At 39.0% G+C, this 26,350-nt stretch overlaps 1 protein-coding gene across 3 annotated transcripts in view; it reads left to right on the top strand.

Annotated features, from left to right (window-relative positions):
• ctif (CBP80/20-dependent translation initiation factor) overlaps positions 1 to 26,350 on the top strand; it is a 197,518-nt gene that overhangs the window by 88,272 nt on the left and 82,896 nt on the right. The window contains exons 1-2 of one of the 3 annotated variants that reach the window (XM_057818175.1): positions 6,121 to 6,884; positions 24,869 to 25,085. In XM_057818175.1, the coding sequence (XP_057674158.1) occupies positions 24,909 to 25,085 (177 nt within the window). In that variant the 5' untranslated portion in view covers positions 6,121 to 6,884; positions 24,869 to 24,908. Of the gene's footprint in view, positions 1 to 6,120; positions 6,885 to 24,868; positions 25,086 to 26,350 lie in introns of those variants that run through there. The other 2 variants (XM_057818176.1, XM_057818177.1) reach the window with 2 other exon arrangements.

The raw sequence follows: 26,350 nt of genomic DNA, 5'->3' as shown, positions 1-26,350 counted from the left end.
AGTCAAAAGTATTTCTATCCGTGGATCCCTCTCACAGAAAGAATGTTAATAATGTAAATGCCATCTTGAGGATTTATTGTCATAATAAACAAATACAGTACTTATGTACTGTATGTTGAATGTATATATTCGTCAGAGTTTTATTCATTTTTTTCTTAATGCATTGCCAAAATGTATATGATTGGGAAAAATTATCGGGAATGATTGGAATTGAATCGGGAGCAAAAAAAAAAGCAATCGGCTCGGGAAATATCGGCATCGGCAGATACTCAAACTAAAACGATCGGGATCGGATCGGGAGCAAAAAAACATGATCGGAACAACCCTAGTGAGGACACGAACCCTCTTGTGCTGTTTAGCCTTTATTGTTGTTGTTTTTGAGATGTTACTAGTTAGCGCCGAGCGCCCTGCTAATTAGTGACTTCGCTTATGTATTTCCATGTCAAGTTGTGCGTTGTTTGGTGGTGTCCAAAAGTTATTCTAGATGCAGAACGTGTACAACCAGGATTAAGTACAGCGGTAACACTACAAACATGCGAAATTGTACAGAAATCTATGAAAACAAAGTATATTGGTTAAAAGAAGTGTTATTTCTGAAGACACTTTGTTCCCAGAAAATGTGGAATTCATTCCACCAGTGTAAATTTTATTGTATTGTTGAGAGAAATAAGTACTGCTGTTTGAAACAGCTAATGTTTTTGCATTTTCTTGCGAAAAATAGCATCTTGTTTTGTATAGGCGTGTTGAGGAATAAGTACTGTCTTTAAAATGGTTAATGATTTTGCACTTTCTTGTTAAAAAAAAAAAAAAAAAAAAAAAAAGGCAGTTTAAGGACAGCTTTTTGTTGTATGGGCATGTTTCCATCGTTCCTGTTGAATCATTAGGATATTTTAAATAAATAATGGACATACATTTGTTTGGCTACTTTATTAATTAGTAATGTATGATCCATCGATAAACGTGATCATCGTCAATACCGTGATCATCGTTCAATAATCGAATCGTAGCACCCTGAATCGTAATCGAATTGAATCGTATGGTGCCTCCTGCAGATCACTGAAACAGAGTGGGTCGACAGAGCTCAATATTTTGTTGGGTTGTACAGTGTCCTGGAACATATTTCGTCCACACCCTTCTCGCCTTTTTAACTCCTGACCCATTTTCATGCCTGCACATTAGCTGTTCTGAGTACGGGTTAGACATTATTGAGTCGCTCACGATTCGAATACGATTTTGATTCTTTAGCATACGATTCAGTTCGATTCTGATTCTTGAAATCGAGATGGAATTTCATTGAATTTAGATTTGATTCCATAAAAAGTAGAAAAACATGAAAAATGAAAAATAAGTTTGGACAATTTATAAAATTTTTTCCCGTATATACAGTGTAAATTTGGTATGTCATGTTACAATTACTAGGTGCTCACTTCAAACTGCTGCCATTAGGGTTAATTTAAAGTTTTATTTGCAAGGAGATTATTATAGATGATTCAGTGCATTTGCTTAATCTTGCAGGGGGGAAGGATATTTAATCATGATTATAAAATAATGTTAAATACGAAACTAATATTTCATTATTGTAGACCTGAATGATTTTAATTTAGCTCACACAACACTACCAATGTAATGAATAGCTTTACAAAATACATAAGGAATTGCAGTGGCTGATATTAATTTGCTGACAACGAATATTATGAGTGCTGATATACCAGCATTTTTTTTTTTTTTTTTTTTGGGAAGGGGGGGCTATACTATCTTAATGGCTCGCTTCATTTTTTAAAAGCAAATGGCCACCCTGTTTGCCTCAAAATTCACGGTGCTCATTTAGTCATTTGGTTTCCTTAGTTTTGTAAAAAAAAAAAAAATCACTTTTCACAACACCCACAAGGGGTCATAATTACGTTCTTTTTTTTTCTGTAAAGGTAGTTTTGAATTGTGGCATGCAGGATGTTTGGCATATTTTTCCTATTACGCTCCAGTAGCCACTTCTTTAGGTACACCTGCGCGTTCCAAATGACTTTAAATTATACAATACAGAAACGTAAAAAAATTGATATATATTTTTTTTACAATGTACAATGTTCCTAACATTGGTTGAAATTGTGTAATAACTCACTGGCTGCTATTGACAGTGCTTGACGTCCAATTCATTAGGAATGGAAGAGGTCGTCAATGACACTGAAAGATGAGGATTCAAAGCCCCTCCTCCCATTTTAAAAGAATTGAACATCTATCATTTTCAAGGCAATTGATTAAATAAAACGAATATTTACAAATTCAAATTTACAATGGGAATCGCTGGATACATAACATTGACAGCGATCATTCGCTGTCAGCCCCTGACACCTCAAATGGATTGGATGTCTATCACCGTCAATGGCATTGAAACATGATCATCCACTGGCAGCTTCTCAGTTCAAATGGTTTGGACCTCTATTGCAGTGCCATATATTAAGAGTCTTACGACACTCCCATCGTGGTCCATTATACGATTTTACTTCCGGGTTTTTCGGGTAGTGGAGCCACGGGTAGTTCCAAACATGGCTTCGACGAGGGCGAAACGCATTCATACGAATGGTTGGCTGTCAAGTATATTCGGAGGTAAGTTGATGAAAAAAAACGATCCCTTTTGAATTTCCAACAGTCTGTATTCTATCAGAGGCGCTTTATGATGCATATGTTGAGCTTTATTTGTATGTGCGTGGCATAGTTATACATATATTTTATCTTGGTGGATGAGCGATTTTCTCCTACTTTTTAAGCTGAGTCTGCTAACTAGGAATGCATTGCCAGGGATAAATTCATTAAGTCACTACCTCTTTTAAATTGTCAACTCTTTCAGAGGCCGTTTGTGACATACACACTCATCTGTATTTGTGAGTATTGGTAGACTACCGGTTTTCACGTGCTTATTAGGACGATTTTGTAAGCTTTGAACTAAGGTATCCCCTCATGAAAGAGTATTCTTTACACCAAAATGTTTGACATGATTATATTTCAGAGATGTGATAGACTGAAAAGTGATGCCAACAAACAATAGACACATTTTTTTTAAATAAAAAAAATTATTTAATGGTTTTTTTTTTTTTTTTTAGGTTACATTTTCATGATCCAGTTCATGATCAAGCTGTTGTTGGTGCCTGCTGATGGTGACTGCTGGCTGTGGGCACTAAGCCTATTGTTAAATAGCAAAAAAAAAAAAAAAAAAAAAAAAAAAAAACATTTTATTTCATGTTTTGATGACTGACCATTGCCATCCATTTTTCTGCTGCTCTTGGTCCTTGGGGAAACCATGCTGCACAACCAACCATCACAGGCCACTGACACCAATTTCACCAATTGTTCAATAAATAATGTGATTTTCTTTATCAAAGGGTAATAAGTTGTTATTGTTATACATTACACCATGTTGCGAAAAATCATAAAATTTCGTTCCTGTCTTGTAATCATTTTGTGTTGCTTGGGGACTAAATGAAAAATGCCTTTAAAGATGTATAGGTGTGGTTTTGCTTAAATTAGAGGCTATATTTCCAAAATTTAGTTAAGTTATGCAGGAAATATTTGTTAAATGTCATTTGTTTGTGTGTCAAGTCAAAATAAGTCTATAAAATAAAAAGGAAAATGTACAAACACATATATATAAGCATTAGAAAGTTCAACAGTGAAGAAAATTGGAAAATAGATTTTAAAAGTCGTGACCACAAACCCAAACTTTTTGGGAAACAAGTGTTTTTATACAGTGGGGCAAATAAGTATTTAGTCAACCACTAATTGTGGAAGTTCTCCCACTTGAAAATATTAGAGAGGCCTGTAATTGTCAACATGGGTAAACCTCAACCATGAGAGACAGAATGTGGAAAAGACCCAGAAAATCACATTGTTTGATTTTTAAAGAATTTTTTTGCAAATCATGGTGGAAAATAAGTATTTGGTCAATACCAAAAGTTCACCCCAATACTTTGTTATGTACCCTTTGTTGGCAATGACGGAGGCCAAACGTTTTCTGTAACTCTTCACAAGCTTTTCACACACTGTTGCTGGTATTTTGCCCCATTACTCCATGCAGATCTCCTCTAGAGCAGTGACGTTTTGGGGCTGTCGTTGGGCAACACGGACTTTCAACTCCCTTCACAGATTTTCTATGGGGTTGAAATCTGGAGACTGGCGAGGCCACTCCAGGACCTTAAAATGCTTCTTATGAAGCCACTCCTTTGTTGCCCTGGCTGTGTGTTTGGGATCATTGTCATGCTGAAAGACCCAGCCACATCTCATCTTCAATGCCCTTGCTGATGGAAGGAGATTTTCACTCAAAATCTCTCCATACATGGCCCCATTCATTCTTTCCTTTACACAGATCAGTCGTCCTGGTCCCTTTGCAGAAAAACATCCCCAAAGCATGATGTTTCCACCCCCATGCTTCACAGTGGATGCAATTCGGTATTCTTTCTCCTCCAAACACGAGAACCTGTGTTTCTACCAAAAAGTTCTATTTTGCTTTCATCTGACCATAACACATTCTTCCAGTCCTCTTCTGGATCATCCAAATGCTCTCTAGCGAACCGCAGACGGGCCTGGACGTGTACTGGCTTCAGCAGGGGGACACCTCTGGCAGTGCAGGATTTGAGTCCCTGGTCGCGCATTGTGTTACTGATAGTAGCCTTTGTTACTGTGGTCCCAGCTCTCTGTGGGTCATTCACTAGGTCCCCGTGTGTGGTTCTGGGATTTTTGCACACCGTTCTTGTTATCATTTTGACGCCACGGGGTGAGATCTTGCATGGAGCCCCAGATCGAGGGAGATTATCAGTGGTCTTGTATGTCTTCCATTTTCTAATAATTGCTCACACAGTTGATTTCTTTACACCAAGCGTTTTACCTATTGCAGATTCAGTCTTCCCAGCCTGGTGCAGGTCGACAATTTTGTCTCTGGTGTCCTTCGACAGCTCTTTGGACTTGGCCATAGTGGAGTTAGGCGTGTTGTGAGTGACTGAGTTGTGGACAGGTGTCTTTTATACCGATAACGAGTTAAAACAGGTGCCATTAATACAGGTAACAAGTGGAGCCTCGTTAGACCTCGTTAGACCCATATGATAGTGTGACGGAGTAGCCCCGTCAGATCCCGGGGGGAACTCAGCGTCCGCAATATAATGCGTGAGACACGGCAGACTCGGCGTTATCAGTAGTATTCATTTTGACACAATATTATTCATTTTGACACACACACGTGCGCACGTACACGGGGAGGTCTGGGGTGCACACTAGACTGCCGCCACAACATCGTTATGCCGTACTCACTCTTAACAAACATTTCCACATGTAGTCACCCTCCATTCACGTGCTGAACTGTCAAAACAGAGCGCGCATTCACTTCCTGGTTTTATGACGTCGCGAGCGGGACGTCAGCGAGTGACGTCACCGTGCGGCTTGAGTTTTTGGCTCACGTAAATTTATTTTTCTTTCCAAATGTTTTTTCGGTATGGTAGTACCAGTATTTTGTTTATTGTATTTTTCTTTAATTTATAGCGAAGCCAATATTGAACAAACTGGAGTTATTAAGCAGATAACTGAACTTTTGGAGTTAATTGGCTGGAGGGGAGGGGCCAGGACAATATAAAGAGGGACCTACCTTTCCTACCTCAGTCATTTGGAGTCACGCAGTGGTGCAGAGCAGGTAATGGACCTTTTTATTTCATTTTTTTATACTATAAATGTTTTTTGTAAATATGGTGAATGTATCTTTTGTAAATAATCACTTTGTCACAGAACACTGCTGTTTATTTGTTGGGAACGTCGTTAATAAAAACACTTAAAAACCATCAGTCTGCTTCGGTTGCCATTTTTGGGAGCAAGAGCCCCGCCACAGATAGCCAGAAATCTTGCTTGTTTGTAGGTGACCAAATACTAATTTTCCACTCTAATTTGGAAATAAATTCTTTAAAAATCAAACAATGTGATTTTCTGTTTTTTTTTTCCATTCTGTCTCTCATGGTTGAGGTTTACCCATGTTGACGATTACAGGCCTCTCTAATCTTTTCAAGTTGGAGAACTTGCACAGTTGGTGGTTGACTAGATACTTATTTGCCCCACTGTATGTCAGTGCGACAAAACAAACTTGGAACTACCACTTAGAACTTGGGAACAAAATATGTTAAACACTATCTGTTATACGCTATCTTTAATATATTACCACAGTTAGGTGAATCAAGGAAATCTAGACATTCTCTGGGAAAAACAGTATTCTAGTTGTGAAAAAAGAAAAACCAAAATCATCTTGCGTTTCAATGTAAAAGTCGATTTCCCGTGCTCATGCTAACATAAACATGATACGCTCACTCTACAACATGGGAAAATTCCCTTCTGCGTTAGAGTTTACATAGTTTTCCGTTGTCGCCTGCCACTCCAAATGTAAAACTAGCACTTACATATATGTCATAATGCAATAATCAAACAACTACTTGGATACATGATGTTATCCATTTTTCCATAAATGTCACAATTTCCGCTGTCAGTTCCATTGCAAACCACTACAGCGCTACATGTGCTTGGAACTACTTACTCCCCACATGAACCACGTGACCACCGGCGGCGAGAACAGAGTGCAATGAGTTAATAACCAATCTAGTATTACTGTCATTTGACTACATTTCCCGTGATGCACCTCCTCTGATGCACGTGTCAATGCTGCCAGCAAACCGGACTAGACGTCACATTCCTGCATTCCCTTTCTCCCGTCCGGTGTTTATACGTCGGCGTTTACTCCATAGCTAACCTTCACTCCCTTTTTTTACATTTCTAACTATTCCCCTCTACCAAACACACTCATGAAACGGAGAGTTTGATACGAGAAGGGGGTGAACCCGGGTTCCAGAGACTCATTCTCAATTCGGGTAAGCGTTAATCTCATTAGAAACCTGTGCATGTAGGTGTTGTTTCCATCGCTAACAGTCAGTCAAAACAACAAGGTTTATGTGTTAGATTTCATCTGTTTAGAGTCTCCTCATGAGATGACGTAATGTGTCAGTCTAATAATATGGTTTTAAACGCATAATGTGTGTTCTTGTTGTCTTGCGGTTGTTAGCATTAGCCGGCCGGTTCGCCGCAAAGTTGGCTGCATTGTTGAGTTCTAAGCGTGGTTTGACTCACTCGCTTGTGGCTTTTACCTCCGGGCGATTCTTTGTGTGCGGAAACCGGCATTGTTCTACACTTAAAAGTGTTTTCCATGCCCAGAATGTGTGGCAGAATGCTAAAAATCGTGGCTAACAGATGTAGCTGCTCTGTCAATATGGGCGTGGTTTTGGTAGAGTAGGGAGACAAGGAGACTGAGGGGCATTGTTTTGCTTTGTATTATAGTTTTTAATGTCATATAATTGGCAATTAGTGCTCCAAATGTCTTCAGGCAACAAGGCGAACGTATCTCATCATCTCCCTAAAATGTACCGGCTGTAAAAATATGACTTCTCATGCTTGTAACATTCCTTGGATTCTTGTTACAACGCAATGACTTTAACAGGAATGGTACATTCGTGCAACGGCATGTCACTCTTTCGAGACCCTCAGCTTCCAATGCAAGGCTGCATTTATACAGCATGGGTCATCAGAAGTAATTCTCTACTTTTGGTGCTAAATGGCACAATTGATGACATGCAGCAATGACAGCAAACAAATATGCATTGGAATATCTTCAGGTCAGAAACTCAGAATGAGACTTTTTTTCCAAATGTGGACGAAAATATTTACCCTTTCAGCACGTGTGATGCTTTGTGAACTCGGACCATGCCAGTGTGAGCTTGTCACCATAAAACGTCACAATTCACATGCGTTGTAGTCATAATCAACCTGTATTTCCTGTCTGACAATGGTATACATATCAGTGATATGTAGTTGCATGGCTGCATCTAACGATTATTTTTTTAAATAATCGTTTAATTGGATGAATGTCACTTTTTTCAATTACTTTCACAATTTAACTTTACGCTTTGGTATGTTGTAAGTAACAATGTAGACAAAATGGATAACCATTTCCTTCAAAAACAATATTTTATTACCACTTCCGGACTTAGCTGTAGCATACAACTGTACTGCTTAAAGTAGACATGTCCAAAGTGCGGCCCGGGGGTTAAATGCGGCCCGTGGTCAAATTTCATCCGGCCCCCAGCCTCTGTCATAAAATCAATAACGTCTGGCCCGCACAGACTTAATAAATTGGTCAGCAGTACTGCTACCAGAAAATGAAGTAGCTTACATACTAAATGCTGCTCCTCATTTACCCACCAAAAGGCAGCAGTACTCTAAGCAACATTACCCCGTGTGACCCTTCCAATTTTCTAAAATGGCGACAATCAACAACAAAAAAATGAAAGTTGACTGCGACGGCCAAAGCTTCAAGGATAGGTGGAAATTGGACTATTTTATCACTAAAATACGCAACATTTGTGTCTGCCTCATTTGTAAAGAGATAGTCGCTGTTTTTAGAGTTCAATGTGAGGCGACATTACCAAACAAGACACGCTGACATGTACGACAAGACGCAGCGAGAAATTGAAGCAACTTGAAGCTAGTTTAATTTCACAGCAGCAGTATTTTGCAAGAATCCGAGAGTCGAAAGAGAACGCCACAAAGGCTAGTTGCGAGATTGTTGAAATTATTAATTTTAAAAAATTCTAAAGGAAATGTGACACACAGAATGGCTTGCTAAAATTTGCTTAAATATATTGTTCTACGTAAAGGACGTCAGCCAAGGTCGGCCCCCCACATTTTTACCACACCAAATCTGGCCCCCTTTGCAAAAAGTTTGGACACCCCTGGCTTAAAGTACATAAAACTTGTTGAAATAAAGGTTCTGTGTACAAAACATAAAAATAATTTCTCGGTACACAAATCAGACAAAAGTCTTGTTCATTCAAATAAAAAAAGTGCTGCTGATTGACATTTTTATTTTTTGTGGGCAAAGCACTAATATAAATAGTGTCAACGCCTTATTTATTTTCTTTCAACAACAAAATCGATCGTTCGACAGTTGTTCATGAATACAATCCAAATCCAATTTCAAAGGACACTCTCTTGTATGACAATTTACGGATTGAATGGGAGTTTGTGTTGAAAGGAGACTAAGCCAGGGGTTGGGAATCTTTTTGGCTGACAGAGCCATGAACACCACATATTTTTAAATGTAATTACTAATTACGTGATAGCCATACAATATGTGTAAAACTAAAAATCCAAGTCATGTATGCATTTTGTGTAATTTCAATACCTTTAAAGTACAATAAGTCTCTGAATTCTTTTTAATAACGTAGTTATGCTGTTGCTTATCAGTAATGAGTATTTCTTACCTTGCCTGGCACAGCCAGACTATTCTGCCTGTGTTTTTCAAACACTGTGGGAAATAGTCTTGGACCCAGCCCATTAACGGCCTCTCGAGCAAGATACAAAATCAACCGTCCAATGAGATTCGTTTATTTGCGTGACATGTTCTTAACAAGTCAAAACCTTGCAATCACGCTGAACTGCGAGAAATAGCTTACGTCTGTTGACTCATCCAAAGCGAGAGAAAAAACAGTGCTGCGTTTATGTCCTGCTGAAAAGTACGATACTCCTTGTCTTTTTATCTTTTTGCCGTCTCCTCAAAAGGGTTTCTAAAATGTCTAAAAACAAACGCGGAAAACGAAACTAAAGACGACAGAAGTTTCCTTCACACACATGCGCACATCGGCCGCTATTTTTGACAGCAAAATACGGCAATCCCACTTGAACAGTGTCTCTGCCTCATCTGCGTTGCCTATGCGATAGATAGATAGATAGACACAACGACATGTATGTTTCCCACTTCTCCACTAAAATTACTGCGAAACGGCGTTCTCGTCGCTGGTTGTAGTATATGGATTACGTGTCCCATGATCACCCTGGGCTCACGCAGCCAATGGCATGGGACTTAGGGGAATCTAACGTAGCACATCTAGGTTGCCATTTGATGATATCTAGTGCAAAGTACGCGAGTGTTGTCGGAGCATTAAAAAAGTTAACATACGGCGCAAAAGTCACGTCTGCTCATTACTGCACAACAACAGCGTATGACCGGTGACCGTCGCCGTTTCGGGCAATGCGCAAAGGAGTATAACGAAACTTTTTTAAAAAAAATAATTAAAGCTTTGTCTGCGAGTCAGATGCAGCCGTCAAAAGAGCTAGATCTGGTTCGCGGGCTATAGGTATCCGACCCCTGCTCTAAGCTGTTATATGAAAGGGTTTGTGCGTGTGGTTTCTTTATAAAAAGAATTCAGACAACTTTACTATCTAACAATAACTCTAGTGCTAATATGCCTCTCAAAAACACAATACAAACGGACACAGAAAAGACACTGATTAGCATAATCGCTAACTAGCTTGGGCTCCATGCTAAGTAGTAACTTCTCTCCAACATGGAATACGAACAATACAATTGGGTTCATTTACTGTCCTCTGATGGAGGGATGTAATACAGTATTATTGATTCAGCAACTCAACCTGAGTGTAGCAGTGAACCCCCTCTCGTTCTCATAACTGGCACGCGCGCGCAGCTTCACATTACACACAAACAAGGACCCAAATGGGACTACTCCTAGCTGCCAGTGAAAATCGATTATCAAATTTGTTGACACCTAATTTCTTAATCGATTAGCTGTTACAGCATTACATATCACAATCCATCATAGGCAACAGCCTGTTCAAAACCTAGATAACTCCTCTTTCAAATGGTCACTGATGAGGTTTTATAACTAAAGGACTGTGGCATGAAATCAGTTTTGTTTTTGTAACGCTGCATAACCTCTTCAACTCAATTGATTTTAGGGGGAAGGTGAAGTAAAAATCAGCATGTCAGATAACGTTGTTGCCCAAAGGTCAAAGGCCACTTAGCTTTGGGATAAATTGGAATCAATACACATTATGGCTTAACGAGTATAATTACACAGTTTAAGGCTTTATATTCTGATGCAAAAGCTATTGTTTGTGTGTATTGTGTGCACATCAGACCTTTAGCTGTCCATTTCACTTCAAAACATTTTCTATAGTAGCCGTATGATATAAAAACAAAACAAAACAATGCTATATTGGTGTTGGGTATCATAATATCAATATTTTGATCCACAACATGCCACTACATAAATAATTTCAAACATAGCAAAATATGCAGTCTGTATGCATTCTGAGCTATCTGTAAATGAGTTTTAACTTTTATCTGACACTAACTTTTCAACTGATAATTTCTTAAAGTGTGGTAATGTGTAAATAACAACCATGTGATTTTTTTAACTTATTGGTTTAACTTATTTGTACACGTTGGCAAGATTTTAACCTTGAAACATTGGTTTCATTGTTTTGTAGGAGGAAAAAAATGTTTGCAGTGTCCTTTGACTTAAGGGATTCCATCATTCCACTGTAGTTGCATTTCATTAACCTATCTGTCAGCGAGTGATGTTGCAGCCTGAATTGAGTGCTGCTGTGGATTGATCAATTGACTCAGTGGGCCTCTGTTCCAGAGGTCAAAATGACTTGGAAAAAACGAATATAGCAAATCTAATGGAAATAAACTTTGTACTTCATTGGCTTATTGGGAAAGGTTACAGATTGAGCAGTGTGACCCTCCTAAATATAAGGTTGTCCTGATTGTGAGCCATCAATTCACATTCATAACAAACCTATATTTGAAAAAAATAGCCTTTTATTTGCTGAAAAACTTACCTATTCGCTGTTACTATGCAGAGTCCAAGCCTGGTCTGTCAAGTAGTGCTTAGTAAGCCTGAATGATATATCGTTTAAACATCGCCATCGCGATGTGCGCATGCGCAATAGTCCCATCGCAAGGACGTGCGATAGTTTTTTTTTTTTTTTTTCCCCAATCCACAAACCTTTGATCTGCTTCATTCGCTAGCACAGCCTCTCTCACCCCCTTTCCCAGCGCTCAGTCACTGCGGCCCTTGCTTATTAAAGTTAATGATGGCTTGATCTGGTCAAAGAAGCCGGGCAGCAATCTGTCAATCATCGTTTAACTTGTTAAACAGTTTCTGCAAAGAAGCGCGGGCTGGAATGAATGTGTGTGTCTGTGGGGGGAGAATGTGGAGATGTTCGAGACATATAAAATAAACGCCAGAAGTGATTATGAGGAGTTTGTAATTTCTACATGTCACTCCAAGAGTCACAGCCATGTTAGGTAAACAGAAGCATTTAATAAAGCCAAGCATTTTTCTACTACAGTACTTGATTCCTGTTTAAAAATGATTTAGTGGGACAGTTATGTTTAAAACTGATCATAATTATTACATTTGAAATGCATAAAAAGCATTTATTAAAATATATACATTTTTCAAAATCATACTTTGGAGGGAAAAAGTGAGAAAAAACATGTCTTATATGTATCTCTTTCCAGTGCTAGATCTGAATAAATACATTGAGCACACACACACACCAAAAATTGGGGGGGGGGGGGGGGGGGGTTTACTTCGTGTTTTTTCACTTATCACTGCGGGTTCAGGTCCCTATTAACGGCAAAAAACGATCGAATACTGTACACTGTGGTCATGATGAGTCATCCAAAATCTTAAAAATTTCTTTAAAAAATATATATATATTTATAAATATATATATATATTTTATATATATACTTTTTTTTTTTTTATATCGCAGTATAATATCGCAATATATTGCAAACCCCCCAAAAATCGCAGCAATAATTTTTCCCAATATCGTTCAGGCCTAGTGCTTAGGTGCCATTTTTGTGCGAAATAACTACATACAATATGCTGATGTGATGGAAGGAGCTTAATTTTGTCAGACCATGTCCCTATCCGATATTAAGGAAAATATTATTTGACTATTGCTATATTATGAAATCTATAGACAATTATGTAACGAATGTGGCAAAATGCGCCCATTTAGGGTCCGCCTGGAGCACTGGTGGGTAGGAGTTGGAACCTCTTGGTACCTCATGATACAATACGATTTGCAATACAAAGCTCACGATAACGATGATCTGACGATATGGCGATACAACGATTATCGATACATTGGTCAGGAAATCATTCTAGGATATTCTACGAGCCACTAATAAATAGAAAAACACAATTTTCATTCTTTGGCTGTGTGTTTATCACTAGTAGACGTCCAATCCGTTTAAACTGGGAGGGTGAATGTTCAATCGCTGCCACCCTCCCAGTTCAAACAGATTGGACGTCTATGGCCATCAGTGGCAGCCAATGCCAGGCAATAAAGTAATTTTGGGCCATTTAAGGTCATTTACCTGTTGATTTTGGGGTATTTTATGGGTCACTTCTAGAGGTGGTAATCTTTGGCCACCTAACGATTCGATTACGATCACGATACAGAGGCTCCAAATAGATTATAAATCGATGATTGATTTTACCCCTCCCCCCGACTCCCCGCGCCTTTAATGTGGTGTTAGTTTAAAAATTGTTCAAAAGTCCTCTCAGGCTAAACCAAACTAATATTTCAGTATCAAGTTAACAGTTAGAAACAGTAAATAAAATACTCAAGTCCCGATTCTGTATCAGCAGCTTTAAACTACATTCAATTAATTTAATGATGTGAATTAACCGTTAAAGTTGTTAAAATTGCTATCGTTATTCCATAATTTCCCTTCTGTCTACTTTCGACATGTCAATGTTTTAAAACTGTTTCTTCATTTAAAGATAGATTCAAGTCAAGATTTTGTCGATTTAGGAGTATTTTAGATAAAACGTTATTTAGGTTCGCTGCAACAGAGCCTTCTAGAGAAGTCTACTGCTTTAAGATGGCGGCTGTTTACAACACTGCAACTACTAGACGGTTTTTAGCAACGAGCAACTGGGCGTTGTTTGAAGCAGCTGTCGGCCGCAGTCAGGTGTTATTGTTTTTTTATCTAGCGGCATGAGTTGTACATGATATTTACTCTCGGTCCATTCCTCATTGCGTCCCGAAGACCGCGCTGACTGTGTTTTAGTTCTGCTTTTTCTAGTATAATTCAATAATCAGAATTTGGATGTTTGTGAATCGTTCTTGAATCTTTCACGGCCGAATCGCGAATAATCTAAGAATTGGAAATTTCGAACGCCTCTAGTCACTTCCTGTTTATTTTGAGTTACATAACAGGAAGTGACCTGGGAATCACCCAAATAAATAGGCAGTGACTCAAACTCAACAGGAAATGACCTGTAAATGCCCTAAAATGAACAGCAAGTGACCTGTAAATGCCCCGAAAATCAGACCGAATGACTGTGAATGCTCTGCTGTTTTTTTTTTTTTTTTTTTTTTTTTTTTTAAACATTGACACCTTTTTAAAACAATATCTCGATTCTTGACAGGAGCATATCGATAACCTTTTGGGATACAAAGTATCACGATATATCACCATTTCGATATTTTGTCACACCCCTCCTGGTGGGGCTAAAAATCTCGACAGATAACTCGTTTTCTAATATAAGACAAATTCAACTAGCTTAAATATGAGAGCCGTGTCTGAAATAGTCTAGTGCAGGGGTCCCCATCCGCCGGTACCGGTCCGCGGCACATTTGCTACCGGGCCGCACAGAAATAATATTTTATTAACGACCGCATTCTGGCCGAATTAACTTTGGCCTGTGCCCCTGCTTAACACATCAATATCCATGACTACTCTCGATATAATACTACAGTGTAGATTAGAATGCCGTCATAGAAATCCATTGATTGGACTGCAAGCAGTACATCTTGTTTTGTTTATAATAATATATCTATGTGCGCTTGTCCTCCATAATAACGTATGACTAGGCCCCGGGCGCTGCACATTTGTTCCCCCACACTAGCGAAAATGACTGGAAAACAGACGTCTTTGGAGAGATTTTTCATGGCGAAAAAGGGCACCTGACGACCCAGAAGATGAGCCTACAACCTCGAAGACCCACGAACTGCGAAGGAGTGGATTCGTGACCCGTTTGTGAATAAACCGAGAGATTCGAGCATGTCTGTGATCAGCTTGTAGAGATCGCAAATGACTGCGACTGTAAACGTACATTTGAGACAAAGTCATTCCGGAATATCCTGACAGCACTACGAGAACACTGAAAACCTTGCTACAATTTCCAACATCGCATCTTTGTGAAGCGGGCTTCTTAATTAATGTTTAACGACACGGCGAAGGCGTTAACAGTGAGAGAGCGGTGTGCAGCTAACATGGCAGGATGGGTCTGAGGAGAACTTTTATCCATCCACGATCAAACGTAAGTTAATATTCCTTTCTCTAAGAAAGTTTGTAATGTTTACTTTGGAATCGCTGCATTCACGACCATTTTTAAAGTGCATGTGACACGAAAAAGCATGTTTATTTCATAATACACGCGGTATTTTATGCTCCTGAATGATATGGACCGCATTGATGTGTGTGGAAGCGATCGCTATATTTATTTAGTTTTTTGAATCCCGCGCCATGAAAATGAGTGACTTCCGGCTTCGGTCTTGCATTGAGGAGGAGGGCGCTGTGACGTGTACGGGAGAAGGACTCCTCTTCACTATACAGCCTACTGTTGTGTATGAGGACTAAGGATTCAGCTGATTTTGCGGATTAATACGTGTATTTTTTGCATCACGCCAGCCAAACGGCTGCTGAAAAATCTTGCTTTATAAGGGAGAGGCGTGTGCGCCTTTTTGGAGTTTCAAAAGGTTCCCATTCACCGTGGATATTGGCCAAGCCCTACTAATGTGGGACCATTGGCCTTACGAGGAAGTGAGTAAACATCTTGTTTTGTATTATGTCAAATATTAATACAGCGATTACAAAGTAAACACTACAAACTTTCTTTAAATAAAGGACTACTTACGTTTGATCATTAATAAGCATGTAAAAATCTCTCCTCGTGCACATTAGCTGCACAACAGCTGCAGCCGCCCTCCTCCGGGGAACGAACTGTAAATTGCTCTCCGCCGGGCGGTTTGCCGATCCGCGAAGGCAATTGATAACCCAGTTGTCATGTCAAATAATCCGGGCTAGTTATGTGTGATTTTCCGCTTCGAAGACTTTGAAACATCACTCGGTTTGGGTTAGCATGTCGGCTAGCTGTCACGCCTCTTGGTTTGTTTACATTCTCCGAAACCGGGGAAGGGAAATGACATATGTCCGATTTAGGTGTCATAAAATATCGTTCGGGAGGTTCGACAGTAAAGGTGAAGTGGACAGTTTAGACCATTATGGAGTAATTTTGCCATGTCGTCCTGAATAAGTGCATTTTTATTATTTCATTTTCCATTTAGCGCAAGACTGTTATTTGTCATGACCATGCCAATTATTTAGCAATTGGGGAAAATACTTGGATAAAAAGAATATTCTGTAAAAATATTGAAGTAAAGAGACAGAAACAATGACATTTTGCTGCTCTCTTCGTCGCGTTTTCCTTGTTGTGAATAGTTACCCCTCGACGGGCTGACTGGTCCTTCTCAAGCCATTTATTTAGCTATTGGGGAAAATACTTGGATAAAAAGAATATCCTGTGAAAATATTGGAGTAGAGCGACTGAAACAATGACATTTTGCGTCTCTCTTCGTCGCGTTTTCCTCGTTCTGAATAATTCCCCCTCAATGGGCTGAATAGTAAAACCGATGAGCCCAGTCTCCCGCTGACGTCATACACCTGTTGGGGACGCTCAAGCCCTATAACGCCGTTATAGGGCTTAAGCGTCCCCAACAGGCTATAGGCGTGGCTAACCGTCAGATTATAAGACCAATTTCTCGTCATCTGTGCTTTGCTAAATTGTTGTATATAGTCGAATCATCTCAAAATATAATTCTAATTCACATAATAATGCTATTTAAGACTTTTTTTCTCTTTAATGTTACGCGCATGCGCAGAACCGCATAGTTGCAGTTTTTGATGGGTTGCAAAATTTGTCAAAACACCGGTCCGTGAAAAAAAATACCCAAATCACACCGGTCCGTGGTGCATAAAAGGTTGGGGACCCCTGGTCTAGTGAGAACAGTGTGAGGCCCTACACTTCAATTTACCATTCAACATGGCCTCACGCTTATTGTTATGGTCTTATACACTAGCTTTTGTCTGCACCAACAATATTTGTGTTGACATTATGTCCTAAAACCTCAATCACTTTGATGAAAAATAAACTTTACCACTTTAGGAAAGTACTATTTTTGATACAGCTCTAGTTTGATTGTTGGTGTGGTCTAAATGGCAGACAAAATATCATTGTCAAAATGTGTTGAAAGAGTTGTACAGCACTGCCTACTGCTCTCCCATCAGGTCAGGCCATTGTGCCACATAGTGACAATGGGACTATTGTGCACACAAACGTAGCATATGCCAGCATCCCCATATACAAAAACCTCAGCCCCCTTTTACATCCGCGTATGCAGGCTGCGCTTTACCTCTTTAAATTTTTAATGCCCCATACAGAATTTTTATTCCCCTCCGATGACCGCTTTGAGTCCTCTTTCACTTTATATTCGGTCTTCTACCATCAATCAACTGTCGTGTAATTACTAATTGTTGGCACAATTAATAAATTATCTGCACCATCTCATGGTGGTGCCATTCAGACTCATAAATTGTTTTATACTGTGGAGGTAAGAGTAGTCTATAACATTTAAGAGCACACAAGTCCTAACCATAACTTGTCCGTCATGTTTTTACTAGTGCTGCAACGATTAGTCGATTAACTCGAGTATTCGATTAGAAAAAAGATTCGAATTACAATTTTGCTGCTTCGAGTATTCGTTTAATTAAAGTGGCGTTGTAATGGTTTGTTTTAAAAGTGTTTGCATTTAGATTTATTGATTTGGGTGGATACACTGCCCTCTAGCCTGCCTCATTCTACATGGCTTAATCCTGCTGCTCCCTGTTAAGACCAACAAAGGCTGTTTTTTTTATGCATTTGTAATTTAGTTTATCGGTATATTTAGCCGTTTTTGTGGGAATATGTGTGTGAACCATTTGTTAAGAGCATTGTAAAAAAAAAAAGTTGGCATTTTACAGCATTTAAGCTAGCGGACTTTTGATATGTAAATTAGCCAATTGTTCTTTTGTTGTACATAGATCCTCATATACGGTATTTATTTTTTTATACCGTTTGAGGTTCATCTCAGGTATTTTAATTTTTTTATGTTCCCTATCCGATTACTCGATTATTCGAACTAATTAGTCCATCGATTAATCGACTACTAAAATATTCGATAGCTGCAGCCCTATATAAATCAATTATGAAAATAATCGTTAGTTGCAGCCCTATCTGTTGTACATTTCTTGGTTTAAAAAGATCCCTCAATTTTTCCCTCCTCCCCTGTTTGTGGTATGGTATTATCGCCGTCTTATCCTATAGCCTCATTAAGTTCTTAACTTAATATATGTCGCATAATTTGAGCGACCAAATGTTTGACGTTTATGAATTGTTGATCTCGGAATAAAAATAAAATGATCAAAATTGAATAGCAATCTGCAAAACACAAAAACAAAGCCATCCCATCATGAGATGTGTCTTATTTGACCTCTTGACAAAACAACCTGTTTATAAGACTTTAAATTTTCTCCAACCCAGCTAATGTTGGTTTGCACTCACTGCATCTACAAGTAATAATTACAGACATATTTTAAGTGGTATTGTGCATTTGCTTGCCAAAGTATGCCTTTCCAAGGTGTTTTCAATACTTTTTGCATGTGTTATTGCACTTAATTTCATATCATCATTATTTATGAACTCAAATTTTGTGATTTCGTTTCATGTGTGGATTGAGTTTGGAAGTAACTCATAAGAAAACAGTTGATGCGTTCAAAACTTATTTCCCCCATTGTATACAAAATAAGATATTAAAGATATATAATAATGTAGAATTTATTTAGGAGTAAAAGACAAGTTCTGGAAACTCATCGAGACAAAAGTGGGGACTGACAGTGGAAATCTACCATGTAAGAGGAACAAAGGTACACCAAAGACAACGTGGGGGGACCTCATTCGCGACTCACCTGTCCCTCCAATTTTTAACATAACACTGAGCACTACATTTAAACAAGAAATTAACTTTAATGCATTATTTCCAAACTCAAGTCTATGTTGCTCAATGAACTGTGACAGCGATCAACATGAAACTACTCTAAGAAATAGAAAAAGCCAAATTCTGTGTAAACCCGCTGTGTGAGATTGTTATGTCAGCCAGTCTGTAGTAGACCAGATTAGATGCATTAGCCGTCTTCACTGTATGTGGTTGGAACCCTGACTTGCATTCCCACTGTTTTAGCTGCAGGCTTACAGTTCTTTATGTCTGCTTGTTGTGTAACAGCATTTGTCTAAAAGATACCACACAAGTATGTCAGATCAGAGTTGTTTTGCAGAGCAAAACCACTCAGTTTGTGGTAATTGTGGAAAATCTGAATTAATGGATTGATCGGTTTTAATTGGCCGTTGTTTGTCTTGTGGCGTGTTCTATAGCCTGCATTTTAAAGACATTTTACTAAAATGTACAATCAATAAAAAATATCAAGGCAATGCTAAAGTGATGACTAGGCAAATCATTCACCGTTATTGTATGTATGTGTTAGACTGTTCATATGCTGGGATAATATTGATTTTAGTGTGAATATTTGAGTGATATAGCAGTTTGTTTTTTGACTAGACATGTTCCGATTACCAGTTACAAGGTATACCGTGGTATGAAAACGTCACGGTTTCAGAACCGCAAAAATTTTCTGTCCTACCATCCGCGCGGTATTAGCTTTTTTTTTTTTTTCATGTCCCAAAAATGCAGGGTAAAATCCCTCACTTGCAGCGGCAAGGCTCATCAACCCTCTCCCACCGGTTGTTGCTCAGTGTCGGTGGGTCAGCTGTGCTACACAATGGCTGAAGGAGGTGAAACTCCTGAAAGTTTTCACACATCGAAGAAAACAAAATTACTGTATGGGTATTCTTCAGTTACAGAAAAATTACAGATGGCCGCGGCTTTGAGAAGTAGAGCCAACTGATATATAAAGCATGTTTGCAGAGGGGTGGCTGCTGAGTAGGCAGTACCTCCAATATGATTTTGAATTCATACAAAATTAAAGGTTAGTAAACAGTGTCATGAACGGTACACAAGAAAGCCCGGCCGTCTTATCAGACCATAGGACATGGTTCCAGTAATCCATGCGCTTTGTTGACATATCTTCATCAAACAGTTTGCGGGCTTTCTTTTGTACCGTCTTCAGAAGAGGCTTCCTCCTGGGGTGACAGCCATGCACACCAATTTGATGTAGAGTGCGGCGTATGGTCTAAGCACTAACAGGCTGACCCCCCACCCCTTCAATCTCTGCAGCAGTGCTAATAGCACTCTTGTAACGAGTCACATGACATTTTGGAGGGAAAATGACAAGCAGTACTCAATTTCCTCAAGGTCCTGCTGCTGAAGCCAGTGCATGTCCAGACACGTCTGAAGTTTGCCACTGACCATCTGGATGATCCAGAGGAGCAATGGGAGAAGGTCATGTGGTCTGATGAGACCAAAATTGAACTTTTGGTCTAAACTCGGCTCGTAGTGTTTGGAGGAAAAAGAAGGATGAGTACAACCCCAGGAACACCATCCCAACCATGAAACATGGAGGAGGAAACATCATTTTTTTGGGGCTGCTTCTCTGCCAAGGGTACAGGACGACTGCCACGTACTGAGGGGAGGATGGATGGGGCTATGTATCGCCAGATCTTGGCTGACAACCTCCTTCCTTCAGTGAGAGCCCTGAAGATGGGTCGTGGCTGGGTCTTCCAGCATGACAACGACCCAAAGCACACAGCCAAGGCAACTAAAGAGTGGCTCCGTAAGAAGCATCTTAAGGTCCTGGAGTGGCCCAGCTAGTCACCAGATCTGAACCCCATAGAAAATCTATGGAGGGAGCTGAAAGTCCGTGTTGCCCGGCAGCAGCCCCGAAACCTGAAAGCTCTGGAGAAGATCTGCATGGAGGAGTGGGCCAAAATCCCTGCTGCAGTGTGTGCAAACCTTGTCAAGCACTACAGGAAACGTTTGGTATCTGTAATTGCAAATAAAGGTTTCTGTGCCAAATATTAAGTTCGATTTTTGTGATGTATCAAATACTTATTTCATGCAATTAAATGCAAATTTATTATTTAAAAATCATACAACGTGATTTTCTGTTTTTTTGTATTAGATTCAGTCCCTCACAGTTGAAGAGAACTTATGATACAAATTACAGACCTCTACATGCTTTGCAAGTGGGAAAACCACCAAAATCGGCAGTGTATCAAATACTTGTTCTCTGCACTGTATTTTGGCTTAAGGTTATCATACCATCAGAATCTCATAACGGCACATGCCTAGTGTACACTAACATTTTAAGTTAGGGGCCACACTGCTCCTAATAAATGTTAGTCTGGAGCCCTGAGGTACTATTAAAACAGAGAACAAAGTGCTAAATAGGTTTCTTAACATATTAACAGTTATTCAAATAATGATAAACAAAACTCTAGATTTCACTCCAAATCATTACCAAATCAGAATCTCATACCGGCACATGCCTAATTTTGACCGTGGTGTAGTTATCTAAAAGAATCTAATAAACTACTAACCATATCAACAGGTCGCTTACCTACAAAACTCTACAAACCATACAGTTATGAGATACTAATTAGTGGTACACTGATTTATAGTTCATTAATTTTCAAAATTTCAACAGTAATTGATATGATGGAGCCAGCAAGAAAGAGTGTGTGTGGAAAAGCGTATGTTTTCTAATAAAAAATGAACGGAAATTCCCCCATCCTGTACATCAATGTTCAAGTTACACAAGCTCTTCTATTGTTCTTTGCCTGATTACGCTCGTGGCATTTTCTGAAAAAAATAATGCACAACCTACCATATTATGATAATACTATTTGGGGAATAATTTTCACACACACACAAACACTACATTCAAATATTTATGAGACGCATATGTGGTAATCTATGTACAAAATGGGATTTTCTCAGACAATGTTTTGTAAATGAATTCCTTCCAAACATACACAACAGAAAATCAACAAATCACTCGTGGTTGAGAGACAACTGTGATTATACACCTAGCTAGTAGGTGGTAGCGTGCGCACATGAATGTTCTAGAAGGAATCCTTTATCGAACCTTAAGTGGTTCAATGCCTCATGAGGCTTCATCTCACTAGTTATAGCTCTGTTTTTCAGTCTCAGTAACTACTTCACTACTAGCAAAATACAGGTTAGCAAATTTCCTGTGTGTGCAGCTACGACTATGGGCAGTTAAATTAGTGTACGCATGTTATTTATTTTTACGCCACCTATCTGTTCTCTGAACAGAATATTCACATCTAGCTTACTTTGGGCAAAGACTACACCCTGTAATTAGTGCTTCCCGGTCGCAGGGCGCATATATATATACAGTGGTATGAAAAAGTAACTGAACCTTTTGGAATTTCTCACATCTCTGCATAAAATTACCATCAAATGTGATCTGATCTTTGTCAAAATCACACAGATGAAAAAGTGTCTGCTTCAACTAAAACCACCCAAACATTTAAAGGTTTTCATATTTGAATGAGGATAGCATGCAAACAAGGGGGGGGGGGGGGATAAGTAAGTGAACCCTCTGCCTAAGGAGACTTAAAGAGCTATTGAAACCACTTTTTTATGAAATTTTAAGCAGAAATGTGAGAAATTCCATACGGTTGAGATACTTTTTCATACCACTGTATATATGCGCCCTGCGATTGGGTAGCACTAATTACAGTGTAGTCCTTACCACTGTACAAATAGCAAAGGCTTGCTGGCATTGCTCTTCTATAGAAGTTTCAAGTTTGCAATTTAATTTTGCTTTACACAGAATTGAACTACATTGTTGTTAGAAGTAGGGCTGCAGCTATCGAATATTTTAGTAGTTGATTAATCGACGGACTAGTTAGTTCGAATAATCGAGTAATGGGATAAGGAACATGAAAAATTAAAATACCTGAGCTGAGCCTCAAACAGTATGGATTTTTTTTTTTTTTTTTTTGGTGAGGATCCATGTACAACAAAAGAACAATTGGCTAACTTACAAAGAAAAAGTCCGCTAGCTTAAATGCTATAAAGTTTTTTATTTTTTATTTATTATTATTATTATTTTTTTTTTTTATTTTATTTTTTTTTACAATGCTCTTAACCAGGGGTGTCCAAACTTTTTGCCAAGGGGGCCAGATTTGGTGTGGTAAAAATGTGGGGGGCCGAGCTTGGCTGACGTCCTTTACGGAGAACAATATATTTAAGCAAATTTTAGCAAGCCATTCTGTGTGTTACATTTGTTTTATAATATTTTTTAAATTAATAATTTCAACAATCTCGCAACTAGCGTTCTCTTTCGACTATCGGGCTCTTGCGAAATACTGTGAAATTAAACTAGCTTCAAAAGTTGCTTCAATTTCTCGCTGCATATCTTCCCTGTAATCTTGTCGTACATGTTAGCGTGTCTTGTTTGGTAATATCGCCTCACATTGAATTCTTTAAAAACAGCGACTGTCTCTTTGCAAATGAGGCAGACACAGTTGTTGCATATTTTATTGAAGAAATAGTCCAATTTCCACCAATTCTTGAAGCGTCAGCCGGTGCAGTCAACTTTTTTTTGTGTTAATTGTCGCCAGTTTAGAAAATTGGAAGTCAAGGCTTCACTGGGTAATGTTGCTTAGAGTGCTGCTGCCTTTTAGTGGGTAAATGAGGAGCAGCATTTAGTGTGTAGGCTACTTCATATGCTGGTAGCAGTACTGCTGACCAATTTATTAAGTCTGTGTGCGGGCCAGACAATATTGATCTAATGACAGAGGCTGGGGGCCGGAGGAAATTTGACCACGGGCCGCATTTGGCCCCCGGGCCGCACTTTGGGCATGCCTGCTCTTAACAAATGGTTCAGACACATATTCCCACAAAAAAAAAAAACGGCTAAATATACCTATAAACTAAATAATGAATGCATTAAAACATTAGCTCAAACAAAAACTTAGCTTATGAAGTATTGCACCATTTATGTTGGTCTTAACAGGGAGCAGTTGGATTCAGCCATGTGAAAAGAAGCAGACCAGAGAGCAGTGTATCCACCCTAATCAATAAAACTAAATGTAAACACTTTTAAAATAAACCATTACAACGCCACTTTAAATGAATACTCGAAGCAATAAAATTTAATTTGAATATTTTTTTCCTAATCAAATAGTCTAGTTAAATGATTAATCGTTGCAGCATTAGTTAGAAGACGTGTTAGCATTTTCTTGCTATTTAATCGCATTTCATCATAGCGCCCATAATGACTGGCACTGTAGCTAACATTCTTTGGACCTGTAATGTGTGTATTTGTCATTATTCCAGACTGAGACATTTACTCTCTTGTAAATGACTCCTTACTCTGTTTTAAAAAGAATCACATCATCTCAAACAATTGGTCCTCGTTGCTACAGGCCTACTATCAGTCAAACGGTGATGGCTCTACAGAGAATCACCAGGCCTCGATAATGGAGCGTTCCTTGCGCTGCATGGGATAAATCCTCTTTGCATGGCCGCTGATCAAAGCTGTGATGTAAAGGAGATTAGCGGCGAGGGCCAGGGGCCAGGTGATTGCACACAACAACTCAGACAGGAGGGAAGATGAAGCAGCAGGAAAAGGAGGTGGACAAAGACACGCTAGCATGTTGACATTCGTTGAAGGGATGGCGACTGTTTTGATATAGTTAAAAGATCAGACGCGTTCGGGCTGTTGGGAAGAGATGGTGCATGTATGGATGCTCGTTGATAGCAGTGACGCATTGCTTTGTTTTCAGATCATGAGGTGAGAACGTAGTTGGTGTAAAAATGTGCTAATAAGAAATATGATATCCAGCTGAATCTTACTCTGCTCTCTCATTTTTTCCCCGGTTAGGTCACTTTCCTGCTCACCACCTACCGCCACCTCAGTTGCCATGGAGAGCTCATCAGTGGCGTCGGCATCTTCCGAGGCGGGCAGCACGCGCTCGCAGGAGATTGAGGAGCTGGAGCGCTTCATCGACAGCTACGTGCTGGAGTACCAAGTGCAAGGGCTGCTGGGAGAGAAGGTTGACGAGGACTTGGACCTGGATGACGGTGGGAAAGTGCCACAGGTTAGCAAATTATCTCCTGTGTGAATGGCATTGACACATTGATGGGTGGTCAAATGTTTGCACACAGACGAGTAGGGATGTGACTAGGCATGTGCCGGTATGAGATTTTGACGGTACGATAACCGTGAGCAAAAATACCGCGGTTTCACGGTATCACGGTATTGCAATTATAGCTCCAAAATTTTTAGATGTATGGGGTTTAAAAAAAAAAAAAAATAAAAAAAAAAACTTTTTTCCATTGAACAGTTTTTTTTTTTTTTTTTTTCCAGAACATATTTGCAAATTGGAACATGAATATAATGTGAAAATAAATTAATGTGAAAATAAATAAACAAAAAATAACATATTTTATATAAAATTAAAATAAATAGAACCTAGACTATACCCACAGCCACAGCTCAAGTTGCTCAATAATAGAGCAAGAACAAAATAATTGCTATAAAAAAGTAAAAACACTTCTAAATAAAATTAAAAATATATACTGTATGACTTTTTTGAGGGGGAGAAGCTGAAGTCTCGCCATTTTCAGCCACTGTGTCAACTCTCTTCTACATGATGTCATGCCTTTGTGTTAAAAAGAACAAAGAATTCATAAGTTAATAAGTTAAAAATGTATGTTAGGTTTATAAGTTAGTAAAAATGTAAATATTGTTGAGGTTTCAAGGTTTCATCTAAAACAAAAAGTGAGGAGTGAGACCTCCTTTCGCAATTAGCGATCTTTGACACGATCCTTTTTTTTTCTCCCCCCCTTCATTCAAGCTTGTTTCTCACTCAGCGGCTGTGAGACATAAAACGTCGACGAAGCTGCTCTCCCAGCTTAGCCTAGGCTAACATTCGTCTTTGTAAGTTTTAGTTTGTATATTGAATTTGAAAGGAAAATGTATGTTTTGTTTTTGGCGACCTTTTTCATGATGCTACTGCTATCCTGTTGAACCTACTCAAATGTGGAAAAATACAATTGTATAACGTTTTAAATGTATTCATTTGTATATTTCACCACGATTTGAGAGCTCAATAAATTGAAGAAAAGTACGCCTTGTGTTCCGAGGGTTTGTTTTTGGGTTTGCTGGCTGTTTAGCAGAATAGCGTCACTGACACTCACGGCAACAAACGGGAAGGGTGAGCGCTGCCGCACCAAGCCACTTCGGCTGCATTTTGGCACATGAAAAATAGCGAATACCGTACTAAGGTATGACGGAAAATTTTAGTGGTTTTGAAACCGCGACGTTTTCACACCACGGTAAACCGTGAAACCGGTAACCGGC

Source organism: Corythoichthys intestinalis, chromosome 17 (genome assembly GCF_030265065.1).
Source record: "Corythoichthys intestinalis isolate RoL2023-P3 chromosome 17, ASM3026506v1, whole genome shotgun sequence".
In the NCBI taxonomy this organism is placed as follows: Eukaryota; Metazoa; Chordata; class Actinopteri; order Syngnathiformes; family Syngnathidae; genus Corythoichthys; species Corythoichthys intestinalis.
The sequence above is the reverse complement of the archived record's forward strand: the minus strand, read 5'-3'. Positions and strand labels throughout refer to the sequence as shown.